Source organism: Gnatocerus cornutus, chromosome 2, assembly GCF_029298725.1.
Source record: "Gnatocerus cornutus isolate USDA-ARS CGAHR chromosome 2, icGnaCorn1.1, whole genome shotgun sequence".
NCBI classification, from domain to species: Eukaryota; Metazoa; Arthropoda; class Insecta; order Coleoptera; family Tenebrionidae; genus Gnatocerus; species Gnatocerus cornutus.
This window is the reverse complement of record NC_142234.1, coordinates 3,052,975-3,070,476: the sequence shown is the minus strand read 5'-3', so window position 1 is coordinate 3,070,476 and position 17,502 is coordinate 3,052,975. Positions and strand designations below refer to the sequence as shown.

The window sequence follows — 17,502 nt, the reverse complement described above, 5'->3', positions numbered from 1 at the left end:
GATCTAAATTTTTGCAAATTAGTAATATTACTGAAACAAATAAAAGAAACAACATGCATAAATTTCGTTCTTGTCGCACTAAAAATAACGAAATTATAGTGTTGAAGAAAATTGACATTTTCAGTTGTCCAAATAAAAATTTCTAAATATACTCCTTTTTGGTTTAAATTTTTCTAAATTGGTAGTATTAATAAGACAGTCAAGACTTATAAACTCCACAAATTTCCAAATATTCCAATCCACGGATTTTTTTCTTTAGTATCCCCAATGAATATAATTGCGTTTATCATCAATTTGAGTAAGTTTAAGTCAGTTTGGGTTGTAAGGAGTTGGTTTGTAAGACTGACCAGCTGGGAAAAAATATTTATTAACTTAAAAAGATTTAAAAAGATTTAAAAAGTCAAAGCCATAACCGCCCTATAGCGTTTGTTAAACTCTAGGTAAGGTGACTTTGGGTATACAATAAGTCCGAACGTTCTTGAATTCATTTCCTTCAAATTGGATTTATACAGTGTGTCCCAGAACTCGTGACCCAGAGAAAAAAGGCTTTTGAACCAACATTTTGTTAGCTCAAAAAATAATCGAGTTAAGACAAAAAAACGATAGCCAATCCCGAAGCTGAATAAAATTTAAAAATGTATCTATATTATGTACACATACTATCATTCATTGGTCAAGTGAACATTACTCTCTCGTTGCCTAGGAATTTGGGGTGGCCTTTTACTCCACCTCTTGAATAAGCTTTTGGAATTGATTGTTAGTTTTTGAAATTTATGATCCTCCTCTTGTTCTCTTGGTCATGAGTTCTGGGACACCTGTATAAATGGGTGCACCATATTTAGTAACTTTAATAACCTTTGTACACATCAAAGTTATCATTGCTTAAATTTGGTTAAAGTTGATTCATAATTTTATTCAGTAGAGACTAAGAATTCTCAACTAGTCTAAATTACGTTCGAACTTGCCCCAATTCAACTTAATTAAAAATTGAATATTCAAATGGCAACTTACATAGATTCCGGTGCAAAACATTGGTGCATATTGAATGAAATAGTAAATGTCGGTTTTATAACAAAATAAATACACTTGAAATGAACTATAACAAGCAAAAACCACTACGGACAAGAACACTGCGAGTTTCATTACCGGTAGATCAAAAATACCAAAAATCAAAACCCAGCATACTTTTTCGTAGATAGAATTGGGTAACGCAAAATAATAATTTCGTGTTCTTGAAATCATTGTCATTACTAAATACAACAAATGACAACTTCAGAAAGCAAGTAAGAAGCGGAATACGGATAATACGAAAATCTATAAAAATTAAATGGTTTAGTTTGCTTGAGAAATTATTTATTATACATATCTAAAGACTTATTGGTTTTCCATTTGATTGAAATTGTTTGAGGTTTAATCTGTTACGTTCTGTAGAATAGTTAGTTTAAAAATCAAAAAAAAATAAATAAAATAAGCTTTTTCCAACGCTTTTTCACACGCAATTATTTATGTACAAATAACAAATGTTGTCATAATGTTATTCTTAAATAAACTGCAAATCATGAGATGACTTTAGTCATCAATCAAAATAGTTCAGTTCGTGAAGTTTAAGGCGGTTTGTCAGAATCACATTTTTTCTCAAATTTTACGAATAAACATTTTTACGATTCAACGGCTGAATTTCAAGAAAACAGCAGAAATCTGCACGAAATCATCAAAATTCTTAGAGAGATCCGCTTATTTCGATGCAAAACGACGATTTTTCGCTGATTTTCGCCGTTTTCTGGCATGAATTCGCAAAGAAGAGCTCGAAATCTACAAAACCATCAATTTTTATCAAGATTCGACGGCTGAATTGCAAGAAAACAGTAGAAATCTGCACGAAATCATCAAATTTCTAAGAGAAATCCGCTTATTTCGATGCAAAACGACGATTTCTCGCTGATTTTCGCCGGTTTCTGGCTTGAATTTGCAAAGAAGAGCTCGAAATATACAAAACCATCAATTTTTATCAAGATTCAACGGCTGAATTGCAAGAAAACAGCAGAAATTTACACAAAATCATCAAAATTCTTAGATAAATCCGCTTATTTCGATGCAAAACGACGATTTCTTGTTGATTTTCGCCGTTTTCTGGCTTTAATTCGGAAAGAAGAGCTCAAAATCTACAAAACCATAAATTTGTATCAAGATTCAACGGCTGAATTGCAAGAAAACAGCAAAAATTTGCACGAAATCATATAAAATAAAAACCAATAAAAAGTTGAGAATTGATTTTCAAATAAATATGCTCATGACAAACAACGAAATATTTTCAAATAATTTTAAAACATGTGTAATTCGATTTTTGAATTGGCGGTAAGACCAGCGTGGCGTGGCGAGAAGACGAGGTGTGTGTGGATAAGTGATATTGTGTGGCGTACGAAGACAATAAAAGTTAGATTTCGTAAACGGCGTTTTCTTAGTTCTAACAGTTCCTTAAATGTGTTATAAGATGAAGTTTTAATTATGTAGTTTCTTTAGAAATATTATTATAAACCTGGGTCAATACAGCAATAATAGTTATTTATTATACAAGACGATAAAGGACCACTTTAACCATCGAGTGAAGATAGTTAATACACGAGTGGCGCAGCCACGAGTGGATTAACTTCACGAGATGGTTAAAGATCCTTTATCGTCGTGTATAATACACTATTTTTTTCTATAGAAGCTTTTAAAGAAAAACTAATTTAAATTTATTAATTAAAAAAATGTATCATAATACCCAATGTTGGTTGTTATGGAACTGTTGCTGTAAACAAATTTTTCATTTTCAAAAATCCCGAAAACTACCATGTGCGAGATCGAAGTAGAACTTCCTGCAGACGTAGAGAAAGAAGCTGCAACTGCTGTAATTAAGCTGTTGCCCCAAAAATCTCGCCTAATATACGAAAAAGAATACAACACTTTTCAAAGATGGAGAAGTAGAAAAAAATATCAGTGGTGTTAGCGAGAAAGTGCTTGTTGCACATTTTTCTCAAAAGTCTAAAAAAGTCAAAGATTCAAAGATTCAAAGAAACTTATTTTGCACATTAATATCTCCATAGGTACACTTAAATTTTCACTAAAATCCACTGTAACAAGTTTTCAAAAAATTGGACCACAAATGAACTAAATTATTAATATGGCGACTAATACTTGATAAAGGGTCCATGACAATATACAAGGTGTTTATAAATGTTTCTAGCATCAAAGGTGGCTATGAAATGTCAAAGAAATATGCCGGTCATTATAAATGAGGGTTTAGATTTTTCAACTGACATTTGTGGTTAACCTCAATCATGGAGCAAAGCAAATTTTAGAGATGAAAACTGTTCTAGTTGTGGTTTAAAACCTGAAAATCAAAAATTTGGACACAAAACCGTAATTGAGACGTCGTTGACGTATCTAACATTATAATAATTTTCAAGATAGTTATATTCACTATGAAAACAAAGCGGCAAAGTAGTGCACGACAGGAATTCCAGAGCCATCCTTGATGCTAAAACATTCATGAACACCTTGTACTTAGCTACTTTGTTTTATTCTTCCAATGCGTTATTTGCATTTTTAATAATTTGAAATCATAAATTATTAATAAATGGGCGAATTTGGTTGGAGAAAAGATACTATACAGAATATCCCTAAACTCATGACAACATTAATACAGACTGTAAATTCAAAACCAAAATTGTCTAACAAGGGAAAACTCAAAATCGTGTAATATTTTTTTGATGCTTTGAATTTTATTAAACATGTGTCGAAAATTGGCAAAATTCAAATCAGCCACTGACAGTGTCAGCAATATTTTATATTAATAATATTCATATGGCTTTATATCTGATTCGAGATACCGTTATTTATACATGAAACAACAAATATAGGAAACCCATTTTTATTAGATAAAATTATTTATCTGTTCAAGCGTTCGATAAGATATCAACCGTTTGGTTTTGTTATAACCTACTATTCAATTAGAGACCCAAAAATGCCCCTCGAAACAGATGCAAAACCTTTTATCCCAGAAGCCAGAAAAAGCGCAACAAATTTGGACCCGGATTATGAAATCAAACGTGAAGAAGTGGTCACCATAGGTAAGTTCACTTAGAACCAAATACTCAAACTCAGTCAATTGCCATCAGTTAAAGAAGACGCTGTGGAACAATTTGTGGAAAGAAAAGATTTTTTGCAAGCACCATTTGAGTACGCAAGAGATGGAAACGACCCAGGCCTTGTACTTATTTTTAATCAAGAATCCTTCGAAGACAAAAACTACCGATTAGGAAGCAGGAGAGACGTTAATGAAATTATTGTTTGCATGGGTCGTTTGGGATTTAATGTTAATAAAGATCACATTTTCACAGATTACAACAGGGATGATATAATTAAATCTATTCAAAAAAGTAAGTGAAGATTTTTATAATTGAATGTCAATGCTTGTTTCAGTTCTAGAGAAAGATCTGTCGATATATAATAGTTTGATATTATTCTTCTTAACCCACGGCGATAATTTTAACATTTTACATGCCCATGATTTGTCGCTTCAAACACACGAAATTTGGGAGCTGTTTGGACAAAGCAAGCAGTTGGAAAATAAACCGAAAATGTTCATTTTTCAAGTAAGTTCTTAAAAACAAATTAGATTTTTCTTCTGGTTTTGATAAATGTCTTCTTGCCTCTGTCTCTAGAGCAAATAGCAGTCTAAGGTGATTATAAGTGTTTCTAGCATCAAGGGTGGCAATAAAATCGGTACCTCAGAAGCATAAGGGTCTATCTCCAATTTTTGTGAAAAATGAGTTAAATAATGTTTTTTATTACTCTTTACATTTTCTTTAAGACAGAAAAAATTATCCCCATTAGATGAAAATAAACGATTTTAGGTTTCTCTAAGGAACTAAGTACCACATCATGTTAGAAGCATAAAGAACCAACTCCTTACAGGTCTAAATTTCGAGGTGATTTTGTTACTTAACTGATCCAAACTTACTTAAATTAATGATAATAGATATACTATATGAGCAAAAAAACTTTAGATAAAGGGTGGCTGTCTACAAACTTTTGTTTTGGAAACGTATGTCGGCTTTTGTTGTCATACCCAATCATATGTGCTTGAATCTTTGATGTCTTCGGCTCTTTGAACTTCTTGTTCTGCCAGAACCATTGCTACGATGCACGCTTCCGATTTCTTCAAATAACTGCACACCAATCCATACCATAATAAAATAATCACCAATTTTGACGGCTTAGTTTAGACAATCAACGACAAATTTATTTGTTTTTCATGGCCTATTATCTAAAATTTTGTTGCTCATACGGTAGATTAAATAAGAGTGTAAGGACGCAAATTATTCACTCGAAAAATCCTATTCTCTCGATCTACGAATAACTAAGATTTTTGTCGATAATTTGTCCTTACACTCGAATTTAATACAAGATTTTATCCAAAGCCTCTGTTGGTTGCAATTAAAGCATTAAAAGAATTGACAGAAGTGACAAATTTTTAGCGTTTAGAAAGCCATGCTTGCATTGTTGTCATGGAAATGTGGCATAATTTTCTTTAAAGTGTTTAGAGAGTAAAAGAGTACTTTATTTGTCTAAAATGAGTGAATAAAGTGCCACTTTATTAGTGCATTTTGGATAAAAGTATATTATTTGGGGATGCTAAAGAAAAAAATCGTATTGAAACATTGTAATTTCTTTATTTTTTATGCGATTTTAACTACATTTTGTGGAAATTATCACTCTCGACTGTCTTATTAAGAGTGTCGAATTAGAAAAATTTAGACCGAAAAAAAGAATTTTAAGAAATTTTGATTTCGAGGAGTCAAGAAAAATTTTTGTGTTTTGACCAAAAATTTTTAACGACCTGTAAGTTCTTCATTTTTATTGCCACTATAACCAAATTTGTGGAGTTTATAGGTCTTGGCTGTCTTATTAAATGTACCGATTTAGAAAAATTTAGACCAAAACGGAGAATATTTAGAAATTTTTATTTGGACAACTGTGAAAATGTCAATTTTCTTCAACACTGTAATTTTGTTGTTTTTAGTACCACAGGAACGAAATTTATGATGTTGTTTCTTTTGTTTATTTTAGTAATATCACTAATTTGCAAAAATTTAGATTAAAAAGTCGAATTTTTAGAAATTTTTGCTGTAAGACCAAAAAAATTCCACCAATTTTTTTTAAGATTTTGTAATTTCTTTATTTTTTATGCGATTTTAACGACATTTGAGGAGATTATCAGTCTCGACTGTCTTATTAAGAGTGTCGATTTAGAAAAAAATAGACCGAAAAAGAGAATTTTTAGAAATTTTGATTTCGAGAAGACAAGAAAAATTTTTGTTTTTTGACCAAAAATTTTTAATGACCTGTAAGTTAATCATTTTTAATGCCACTATAACCAAATTTGTGGAGTTTATAGGTCTTGACTGTCTTATTAAGAGTACCGAGTTAGAAAAATTTAGACCAAAACGGAGAATATTTAGAAATTTTTATTTGGACAACTGTGAAAATGTCAATTTTCTTCAACACTGTAATTATGTTGTTTTTAGTACCACAGGAACGAAATTCATGCATGTTGGTTCTTTTGTTTGTTTTAGTAATATCACTAATTTGCAAAAATTTAGATCAAAAAGTAGAATTTTTAGAAATTTTTGCTGTAAGACCAAAAAAATTCCACCAATTTTTTTTAAGATTTTGTAATTTCTTTATTTTTTATGCGATTTTAACGACATTTGAGGAGATTATCAGTCTCGACTGTCTTATTAAGAGTGTCGATTTAGAAAAAATTAGACCGAAAAAGAGAATTTTTAGAAATTTTGATTTCGAGAAGACAAGAAAAATTTTTGTTTTTTGACCAAAAATTTTTAATGACCTGTAAGTTAATCATTTTTAATGCCACTATAACCAAATTTGTGGAGTTTATAGGTCTTGACTGTCTTATTAAGAGTACCGAGTTAGAAAAATTTAGACCAAAACGGAGAATATTTAGAAATTTTTATTTGGACAACTGTGAAAATGTCAATTTTCTTCAACACTGTAATTTTGTTGTTTTTAGTACCACAGGAACGAAATTCATGCATGTTGGTTCTTTTGTTTGTTTGTTGTAATATCACTAATTTGCAAAAATTTAGATCAAAAAATCGAATTTTTAGAAATTTTTGCTGTAAGACCAAAAAAATTCCCCCAATTTTTTTTAAGATTTTGTAATTTCTTTATTTTTTATGCGATTTTAACTACATTTGAGGAGATTATCAGTCTCGACTGTCTTATTAAGAGTGTCGATTTAGAAAAATTTAGACCGAAAAAGAGAATTTTTAGAAATTTTGATTTCGAGAAGACAAGAAAAATTTTTGTTTTTTGACCAAAAATTTTTAATGACCTGTAAGTTATTCATTTTTATTGCCACTATAACCAAATTTGTGGAGTTTATAGGTCTTGACTGTCTTATTAAATGTACCGATTTAGAAAAATTTAGACCAAAACGGAGAATATTTAGAAATTTTTATTTGGACAACTGTGAAAATGTCAATTTTCTTCAACACTGTAATTTCGTTATTTTTAGTGCGACATGAACGAAATTTATGCATGTTGTTTCATTTGTTTGTTTTAGTAATATCACTAATTTGTAAAAATTTAGATCAAAAAATCGAATTTTTAGAAATTTTTGCTGTAAGACCAAAAAAATTCCACCAATTTTTTTTAAGATTTTGTAATTTCTTTATTTTTTATGCGATTTTAACGACATTTGAGGAGATTATCAGTCTCGACTGTCTTATTAAGAGTGTCGATTTAGAAAAAATTAGACCGAAAAAGAGAATTTTTAGAAATTTTGATTTCGAGAAGACAAGAAAAATTTTTGTTTTTTGACCAAAAATTTTTAATGACCTGTAAGTTAATCATTTTTAATGCCACTATAACCAAATTTGTGGAGTTTATAGGTCTTGACTGTCTTATTAAGAGTACCGAGTTAGAAAAATTTAGACCAAAACGGAGAATATTTAGAAATTTTTATTTGGACAACTGTGAAAATGTCAATTTTCTTCAACACTGTAATTTTGTTGTTTTTAGTACCACAGGAACGAAATTCATGCATGTTGGTTCTTTTGTTTGTTTGTTGTAATATCACTAATTTGCAAAAATTTAGATCAAAAAATCGAATTTTTAGAAATTTTTGCTGTAAGACCAAAAAAATTCCCCCAATTTTTTTTAAGATTTTGTAATTTCTTTATTTTTTATGCGATTTTAACTACATTTGAGGAGATTATCAGTCTCGACTGTCTTATTAAGAGTGTCGATTTAGAAAAATTTAGACCGAAAAAGAGAATTTTTAGAAATTTTGATTTCGAGAAGACAAGAAAAATTTTTGTTTTTTGACCAAAAATTTTTAATGACCTGTAAGTTATTCATTTTTAATGCCACTATAACCAAATTTGTGGAGTTTATAGGTCTTGACTGTTTTATTAAGAGTACCGAGTTAGAAAAATTTAGACCAAAAAGGAGAATATTTAGAATTTTTTATTTGGACAACTGTGAAAATGTCAATTTTCTTCAACACTGCAATTTTGTTGTTTTTAGTACCACAGGAACGAAATTCATGCATGTTGGTTCTTTTGTTTGTTTTAGTAATATCACTAATTTGCAAAAATTTAGATCAAAAAGTCGAATTTTTAGAAATTTTTGCTGTAAGACCAAAAAAATTCCACCAATTTTTTTTAAGATTTTGTAATTTCTTTATTTTTTATGCGATTTTAACGACATTTGAGGAGATTATCAGTCTCGACTGTCTTATTAAGAGTGTCGATTTAGAAAAACTTAGACCGAAAAAGAGAATTTTTAGAAATTTTGATTTCGAGAAGACAAGAAAAATTTTTGTTTTTTGACCAAAAATTTTTAATGACCTGTAAGTTATTCATTTTTAATGCCACCATAACCAAATTTGTGGAGTTTATAGGTCTTGACTGTTTTATTAAGAGTACCGAGTTAGAAAAATTTAGACCAAAACGGAGAATATTTAGAAATTTTTATTTGGACAACTGTGAAAATGTCAATTTTCTTCAACACTGTAATTTTGTTGTTTTTAGTACCACAGGAACGAAATTCATGCATGTTGGTTCTTTTGTTTGTTTGTTGTAATATCACTAATTTGCAAAAATTTAGATCAAAAAATCGAATTTTTAGAAATTTTTGCTGTAAGACCAAAAAAATTCCCCCAATTTTTTTTAAGATTTTGTAATTTCTTTATTTTTTATGCGATTTTAACGACATTTGAGGAGATTATCAGTCTCGACTGTCTTATTAAGAGTGTCGATTTAGAAAAACTTAGACCGAAAAAGAGAATTTTTAGAAATTTTGATTTCGAGAAGACAAGAAAAATTTTTGTTTTTTGACCAAAAATTTTTAATGACCTGTAAGTTATTCATTTTTAATGCCACTATAACCAAATTTGTGGAGTTTATAGGTCTTGACTGTCTTATTAAGAGTACCGAGTTAGAAAAATTTAGACCAAAACGGAGAATATTTAGAAATTTTTATTTGGACAACTGTGAAAATGTCAATTTTCTTCAACACTGTAATTTTGTTGTTTTTAGTACCACAGGAACGAAATTCATGCATGTTGGTTCTTTTGTTTGTTTGTTGTAATATCACTAATTTGCAAAAATTTAGATCAAAAAATCGAATTTTTAGAAATTTTTGCTGTAAGACCAAAAAAATTCCCCCAATTTTTTTTAAGATTTTGTAATTTCTTTATTTTTTATGCGATTTTAACTACATTTGAGGAGATTATCAGTCTCGACTGTCTTATTAAGAGTGTCGATTTAGAAAAATTTAGACCGAAAAAGAGAATTTTTAGAAATTTTGATTTCGAGAAGACAAGAAAAATTTTTGTTTTTTGACCAAAAATTTTTAATGACCTGTAAGTTATTCATTTTTATTGCCACTATAACCAAATTTGTGGAGTTTATAGGTCTTGACTGTCTTATTAAATGTACCGATTTAGAAAAATTTAGACCAAAACGGAGAATATTTAGAAATTTTTATTTGGACAACTGTGAAAATGTCAATTTTCTTCAACACTGTAATTTCGTTATTTTTAGTGCGACATGAACGAAATTTATGCATGTTGTTTCATTTGTTTGTTTTAGTAATATCACTAATTTGTAAAAATTTAGATCAAAAAATCGAATTTTTAGAAATTTTTGCTGTAAGACCAAAAAAATTCCACCAATTTTTTTTAAGATTTTGTAATTTCTTTATTTTTTATGCGATTTTAACGACATTTGAGGAGATTATCAGTCTCGACTGTCTTATTAAGAGTGTCGATTTAGAAAAAATTAGACCGAAAAAGAGAATTTTTAGAAATTTTGATTTCGAGAAGACAAGAAAAATTTTTGTTTTTTGACCAAAAATTTTTAATGACCTGTAAGTTAATCATTTTTAATGCCACTATAACCAAATTTGTGGAGTTTATAGGTCTTGACTGTCTTATTAAGAGTACCGAGTTAGAAAAATTTAGACCAAAACGGAGAATATTTAGAAATTTTTATTTGGACAACTGTGAAAATGTCAATTTTCTTCAACACTGTAATTTTGTTGTTTTTAGTACCACAGGAACGAAATTCATGCATGTTGGTTCTTTTGTTTGTTTGTTGTAATATCACTAATTTGCAAAAATTTAGATCAAAAAATCGAATTTTTAGAAATTTTTGCTGTAAGACCAAAAAAATTCCCCCAATTTTTTTTAAGATTTTGTAATTTCTTTATTTTTTATGCGATTTTAACTACATTTGAGGAGATTATCAGTCTCGACTGTCTTATTAAGAGTGTCGATTTAGAAAAATTTAGACCGAAAAAGAGAATTTTTAGAAATTTTGATTTCGAGAAGACAAGAAAAATTTTTGTTTTTTGACCAAAAATTTTTAATGACCTGTAAGTTATTCATTTTTAATGCCACTATAACCAAATTTGTGGAGTTTATAGGTCTTGACTGTTTTATTAAGAGTACCGAGTTAGAAAAATTTAGACCAAAAAGGAGAATATTTAGAATTTTTTATTTGGACAACTGTGAAAATGTCAATTTTCTTCAACACTGCAATTTTGTTGTTTTTAGTACCACAGGAACGAAATTCATGCATGTTGGTTCTTTTGTTTGTTTTAGTAATATCACTAATTTGCAAAAATTTAGATCAAAAAGTCGAATTTTTAGAAATTTTTGCTGTAAGACCAAAAAAATTCCACCAATTTTTTTTAAGATTTTGTAATTTCTTTATTTTTTATGCGATTTTAACGACATTTGAGGAGATTATCAGTCTCGACTGTCTTATTAAGAGTGTCGATTTAGAAAAACTTAGACCGAAAAAGAGAATTTTTAGAAATTTTGATTTCGAGAAGACAAGAAAAATTTTTGTTTTTTGACCAAAAATTTTTAATGACCTGTAAGTTATTCATTTTTAATGCCACCATAACCAAATTTGTGGAGTTTATAGGTCTTGACTGTTTTATTAAGAGTACCGAGTTAGAAAAATTTAGACCAAAACGGAGAATATTTAGAAATTTTTATTTGGACAACTGTGAAAATGTCAATTTTCTTCAACACTGTAATTTTGTTGTTTTTAGTACCACAGGAACGAAATTCATGCATGTTGGTTCTTTTGTTTGTTTGTTGTAATATCACTAATTTGCAAAAATTTAGATCAAAAAATCGAATTTTTAGAAATTTTTGCTGTAAGACCAAAAAAATTCCCCCAATTTTTTTTAAGATTTTGTAATTTCTTTATTTTTTATGCGATTTTAACGACATTTGAGGAGATTATCAGTCTCGACTGTCTTATTAAGAGTGTCGATTTAGAAAAACTTAGACCGAAAAAGAGAATTTTTAGAAATTTTGATTTCGAGAAGACAAGAAAAATTTTTGTTTTTTGACCAAAAATTTTTAATGACCTGTAAGTTATTCATTTTTAATGCCACTATAACCAAATTTGTGGAGTTTATAGGTCTTGACTGTCTTATTAAGAGTACCGAGTTAGAAAAATTTAGACCAAAACGGAGAATATTTAGAAATTTTTATTTGGACAACTGTGAAAATGTCAATTTTCTTCAACACTGTAATTTTGTTGTTTTTAGTACCACAGGAACGAAATTCATGCATGTTGGTTCTTTTGTTTGTTTGTTGTAATATCACTAATTTGCAAAAATTTAGATCAAAAAATCGAATTTTTAGAAATTTTTGCTGTAAGACCAAAAAAATTCCCCCAATTTTTTTTAAGATTTTGTAATTTCTTTATTTTTTATGCGATTTTAACTACATTTGAGGAGATTATCAGTCTCGACTGTCTTATTAAGAGTGTCGATTTAGAAAAATTTAGACCGAAAAAGAGAATTTTTAGAAATTTTGATTTCGAGAAGACAAGAAAAATTTTTGTTTTTTGACCAAAAATTTTTAATGACCTGTAAGTTATTCATTTTTAATGCCACTATAACCAAATTTGTGGAGTTTATAGGTCTTGACTGTTTTATTAAGAGTACCGAGTTAGAAAAATTTAGACCAAAAAGGAGAATATTTAGAATTTTTTATTTGGACAACTGTGAAAATGTCAATTTTCTTCAACACTGCAATTTTGTTGTTTTTAGTACCACAGGAACGAAATTCATGCATGTTGGTTCTTTTGTTTGTTTTAGTAATATCACTAATTTGCAAAAATTTAGATCAAAAAGTCGAATTTTTAGAAATTTTTGCTGTAAGACCAAAAAAATTCCACCAATTTTTTTTAAGATTTTGTAATTTCTTTATTTTTTATGCGATTTTAACGACATTTGAGGAGATTATCAGTCTCGACTGTCTTATTAAGAGTGTCGATTTAGAAAAACTTAGACCGAAAAAGAGAATTTTTAGAAATTTTGATTTCGAGAAGACAAGAAAAATTTTTGTTTTTTGACCAAAAATTTTTAATGACCTGTAAGTTATTCATTTTTAATGCCACCATAACCAAATTTGTGGAGTTTATAGGTCTTGACTGTTTTATTAAGAGTACCGAGTTAGAAAAATTTAGACCAAAAAGGAGAATATTTAGAATTTTTTATTTGGACAACTGTGAAAATGTCAATTTTCTTCAACACTGTAATTTTGTTGTTTTTAGTACCACAGGAACGAAATTCATGCATGTTGGTTCTTTTGTTTGTTTGTTGTAATATCACTAATTTGCAAAAATTTAGATCAAAAAATCGAATTTTTAGAAATTTTTGCTGTAAGACCAAAAAAATTCCCCCAATTTTTTTTAAGATTTTGTAATTTCTTTATTTTTTATGCGATTTTAACTACATTTGAGGAGATTATCAGTCTCGACTGTCTTATTAAGAGTGTCGATTTAGAAAAAATTAGACCGAAAAAGAGAATTTTTAGAAATTTTGATTTCGAGGAGTCAAGAAAAATTTTTGTGTTTTGACCAAAAATTTTTAATGACCTGTAAGTTATTCATTTTTAATGCCACTATAACCAAATTTGTGGAGTTTATAGGTCTTGACTGTCTTATTAAGAGTACCGAGTTAGAAAAATTTAGACCAAAACGGAGAATATTTAGAAATTTTTATTTGGACAACTGTGAAAATGTCAATTTTCTTCAACACTGTAATTTTGTTGTTTTTAGTACCACAGGAACGAAATTCATGCATGTTGGTTCTTTTGTTTGTTTTAGTAATATCACTAATTTGCAAAAATTTAGATCAAAAAGTCGAATCTTTAGAAATTTTTGTTGTAAGACCAAAAAAATTCCACCACTTTTTTTTAAATTTAGATTTAAATTAGAGCGAAAAGGAGAATTTGTAGAAATTTTTATTTCGAGCAGTTAAAAAAAAATACAAAAAAAACTTGAACGCGCTTTAATTTCGACATTTTTGGTGTCACAAGAACGAAATTTGTGGAAGTTTTTTCAAGGTTAAATTTGTTAGTTAGTTAGTTTCCAAAAAAAACTGTTTTAGTTGTGGTTTAAAACCAGAAAATCGTCATTGACGTCCCTGAGTGACATTAAAACTTTTCAACATAGTTATATTCGCTATAAAAACAAAGCGGCAAAACAGTGAATGACAGGAATTCCATAGCCACCCTTAATGCTAGAGACATTTATACATGTATAACACAAAGTAGTGACAGTATTAGCATGTTGACAACGTTAATTTAAGACTTTTGGTTGAAATTATTGTTTAATTAACCAAAGAATGAAAATTGAAAAACGTAAAAAATGTTTCGTCATTGCAATCCCATCTAAGAAACACCATATAATAAATTACATCTTTTTAGGCTTGCAAAGGAGATCAATTTTCTACCACTACAAACCCAACAGCTAGAGCTATTGAATTGGTTCCAGATAAAACATTCCAATCAAATTACATAGGACCAGATATGTTGATAGTTTACTCAACCACAGAAGGTGAGCCATTGTTATCACAATCATCCACTTTAAACTAGAATGGACTCAAAGTTGCTATTGCTTCAAATCACGCTTTTAAAATTAATCGTCTCAAAATCACAAGAAACGATTCCTCATTTAATAATACTGTTATTATTTTTAGGCAATGTTTCTTTTCGGGACCCCAAGACCGGAACCTGGTTCATCCAAGAGCTCTGTAAAAATTTTTTGTCATATGGTCGTCGAGATGACGTCATATCTTTGATTATGAGAACAGGAAAGTGTTTAGCCAGAAATTACTATTATCATGACCAAAATCAAATCAAAAAGCAAATGCCAGTTTTAATTTCAACATTAAGAAAGAAGTTTTATTTGAACAGAAGTAAAGAGCGAGATGTGTTGTTGAGACTGGCGAACGATCAGCAGGAGATGACAAATAAGATTAAAGTTTTGGAAACGAAAGTTGATGAGTTAATGAAAGACAAAGAAAAAAGAAGCAAGTAAAAGAAACCAAATGCTTAGCCACCAATGTAAATGAATAATAATGATAATAATAATACTATTTAGTGATTCTATTGGATTCTGTTGTTTTATTTACGCTTATTCTAGACCTAATCTGTCTCTATTGCACTAGTCAGTGCGAGATTGCTATGGAATAAATTAGTCTTTGATTAGCATAAATAACATTACCACTTTGTTGTCATAGTGAATATAACTATCTTGAAAATTATTTATAACGTTACTTACATCAATCACGTTTCAGTTACGGTTTTGTGTCCAAGTTTTTGATTTCTAGGTTTTAAACCACAACTAGAACAGTTTATTTCTCAAAACTGAGGTTAACTGCAAATGTCAGTTGAAAAATCGAAATCCACATTTGTAATGAGCGGCAAATATCTTTGACATTTCATAGCCACTCTTGATGCTAGAAACATTTATAAACACCTTGTATAATAGTCTCGCCCTCTTCATTATTGAATAACAAAATGAATACGTATCATAGATTAATTAGAAGTAATTCCATTAAGTAGCATTAAATTTGTCATTAATATAATTTAAATTTGTTAATAGATTTGTTTAGTTATTTATAAAGTGGAGCTCTCGAACTCATTACTATCAATCCACTTGCCTGTGTGAATTTCCGAAATTTTTTAAGTATAATTCAGGTTTTCAAATATTAAGGGATAAAATTAGGGGAGAATTGAAAAGAGTATTTTTTTTCGGATAACATTGTCACAGTTGGCTGTACTTATCAACATCTCAAATTAATTAAGAATTAATGAAAGATTTCTTCCAAAGAACGGATGTAAATGAGGATTTGACAAATTTTGTAGAACGATTAGCTTCTGAAGTCCGTTTTTTATTTTAAAAACACAAACTCCGCAATCTTCGCCTGCGTTACAACCGGCAACGTTGCCTAGGGAGATTTTTGGTGAGAAAATAGTTGTCAAATTTTTGACATTTCTGAAAATTAGGCAGTGTTTCCGTTAAAAACGTTTCTTTTACAGCCTGTTGGATTGCAAATCAAAGGATTTAATAGTGAAAAGACTCTTCACAGCCTAAAAAGCCCTTTTGTGTAATTAAATTGTCAATTAGGCAGCTAACCTATTTGATTTTATCACCAAAAAGTCACCATGGACGACGTTGCCGGTTGTAAAGTGGTGGGAGAGTGCGGTGTTGGTGGTTTTTTAATAAAAAAACGGACTTGACGCATGTCACAATTGCGCCAAACTCAAATGCTTTTGCGATAGTTCGTACGGTGAGAGATTGAATGACAGAAAAGTCACTAAATCTACGCGATAAAAAGTGTACCAGACGCGCGAAATTTAAATTTAAAATAACAAAATAAGCCCACTTACTGTCAACCCTGTCAATCCAGTTCGCGTAGGAAGTTAGTGTTTTTAGTGTATTTTGTAGCATAATTTGCTGCCAACCTAAATGTCAACTGTCAAAATGTCTCAATCTCGCACCGGGTACTATACAATTCTAACAAAATTTTTGTAGTTTTTGTCATCAACTGTAAATTTAAGTGTGCTTTATGTTTTACCGGAATTTTGACATTTTAGGAAATTAGAATTTTCAAGTTTTACTTATTAGCATTTGACGTCCAAAATAAATCCGCTAGCGACTCTAGTTACTGTCATTTATAAAGTTGATAGATATGTCACTATAGTTCGTACAGAGAGAGATTGAATGACAGAAAAGTCACTAAATTTACGCGCGAAATTTGAAATAACAAAATAAGCCCACTGTCAACCCAGTTTGCGTAGGAATTTAGGGTTTTTAGAGTATTTTGTAGCATAATTTGCTGCCAACCTGTATGTCAACTGTCAAAATGTCTCAATCTCGCGCCGTGTACTATACAATTCAATCTAATTTGACGTTTGTCTAACACAATTTTTGTAGTTTTTGTCATCAACTGTAAATTTAAGTGTGCTCTATGTTTTACCGGAATTTTGACATTTTAGGAAATTAGAATTTTCAAGTTTGACTTATTAGCATTTGACGTCCAAAATAAATCTGCTAGCGACTCTAGTTACTGTCATTTATTAAGTTGATAGATATGTCATTATAGTTCGTACGGTGAGAAATTGAATGACAGAAAAGTCAGTAAATCTACGCGATAAAAAGTGTACCAGACGCGCGAAATTTAAATTTAAAATAACAAAATAAGCCCACTTCCTGTCGACCCTGTCAACCTAGATCGCGTAGGAATTTAGTGTTTTTTTTTGTTACATAATTTGGTGCCAACCTATATGTCAACTGTCAAAATCCCCCAATTTCTCACCGGATAAACTATACTAGAACTCATTACTATCATTACTATCGGCCCACTCATTAAAAAGTTAAGTTAGCAGCAGTCTCTAGTGGTTTTTATCGGTAACTGTTGGCAGCAACTGAATAGTTCATACAGTGAGAGTTTGAATGACAGAAAAGTCACTAAATCTACGCGATAAAAAGTGTACCATACGCGCGAAATTTAAAATAACAAAATAACCCAAGTTACTGACAACCCTGTCAACCCATTTCGCGTAGGAATTTAGTGTTTTTAGACTTTCAATTCTTTAGGGAGAAAACT

At 29.7% G+C, this 17,502-nt stretch overlaps 1 protein-coding gene across 1 annotated transcript; it reads left to right on the top strand.

Moving 5' to 3' along the window:
• Positions 1–3,957: 3,957 nt before the first annotated feature.
• Positions 3,958–15,003, top strand: LOC148178168 (caspase-3-like). The gene is made up of 5 exons (XM_088030234.1): positions 3,958–4,112; positions 4,161–4,421; positions 4,465–4,637; positions 14,315–14,444; positions 14,587–15,003. Exons 1-5 carry the CDS (start codon positions 4,007–4,009, stop codon positions 14,925–14,927), a joined length of 1,011 nt encoding a protein of 336 aa, XP_087886360.1. The 5' UTR covers positions 3,958–4,006; the 3' UTR covers positions 14,928–15,003.
• The last annotated feature ends 2,499 nt before the right edge of the window (positions 15,004–17,502 follow it).

What these genes read in the sequence shown, in the direction of transcription:
- LOC148178168 (XM_088030234.1), top strand. Translation starts at nt 4,007, where the DNA reads ATGCCCCTCGAAACAGATGCAAAACCTTTTATCCCAGAAGCCAGAAAA. An exon ending in TGAAGAAGTGGTCACCATAG is followed by an intron (nt 4,113 to 4,160) that starts GTAAGTTCACTT and finishes AATTGCCATCAG; the next exon opens with TTAAAGAAGACGCTGTGGAA. An exon ending in CGAAAATGTTCATTTTTCAA is followed by an intron (nt 4,638 to 14,314) that starts GTAAGTTCTTAA and finishes ACATCTTTTTAG; the next exon opens with GCTTGCAAAGGAGATCAATT.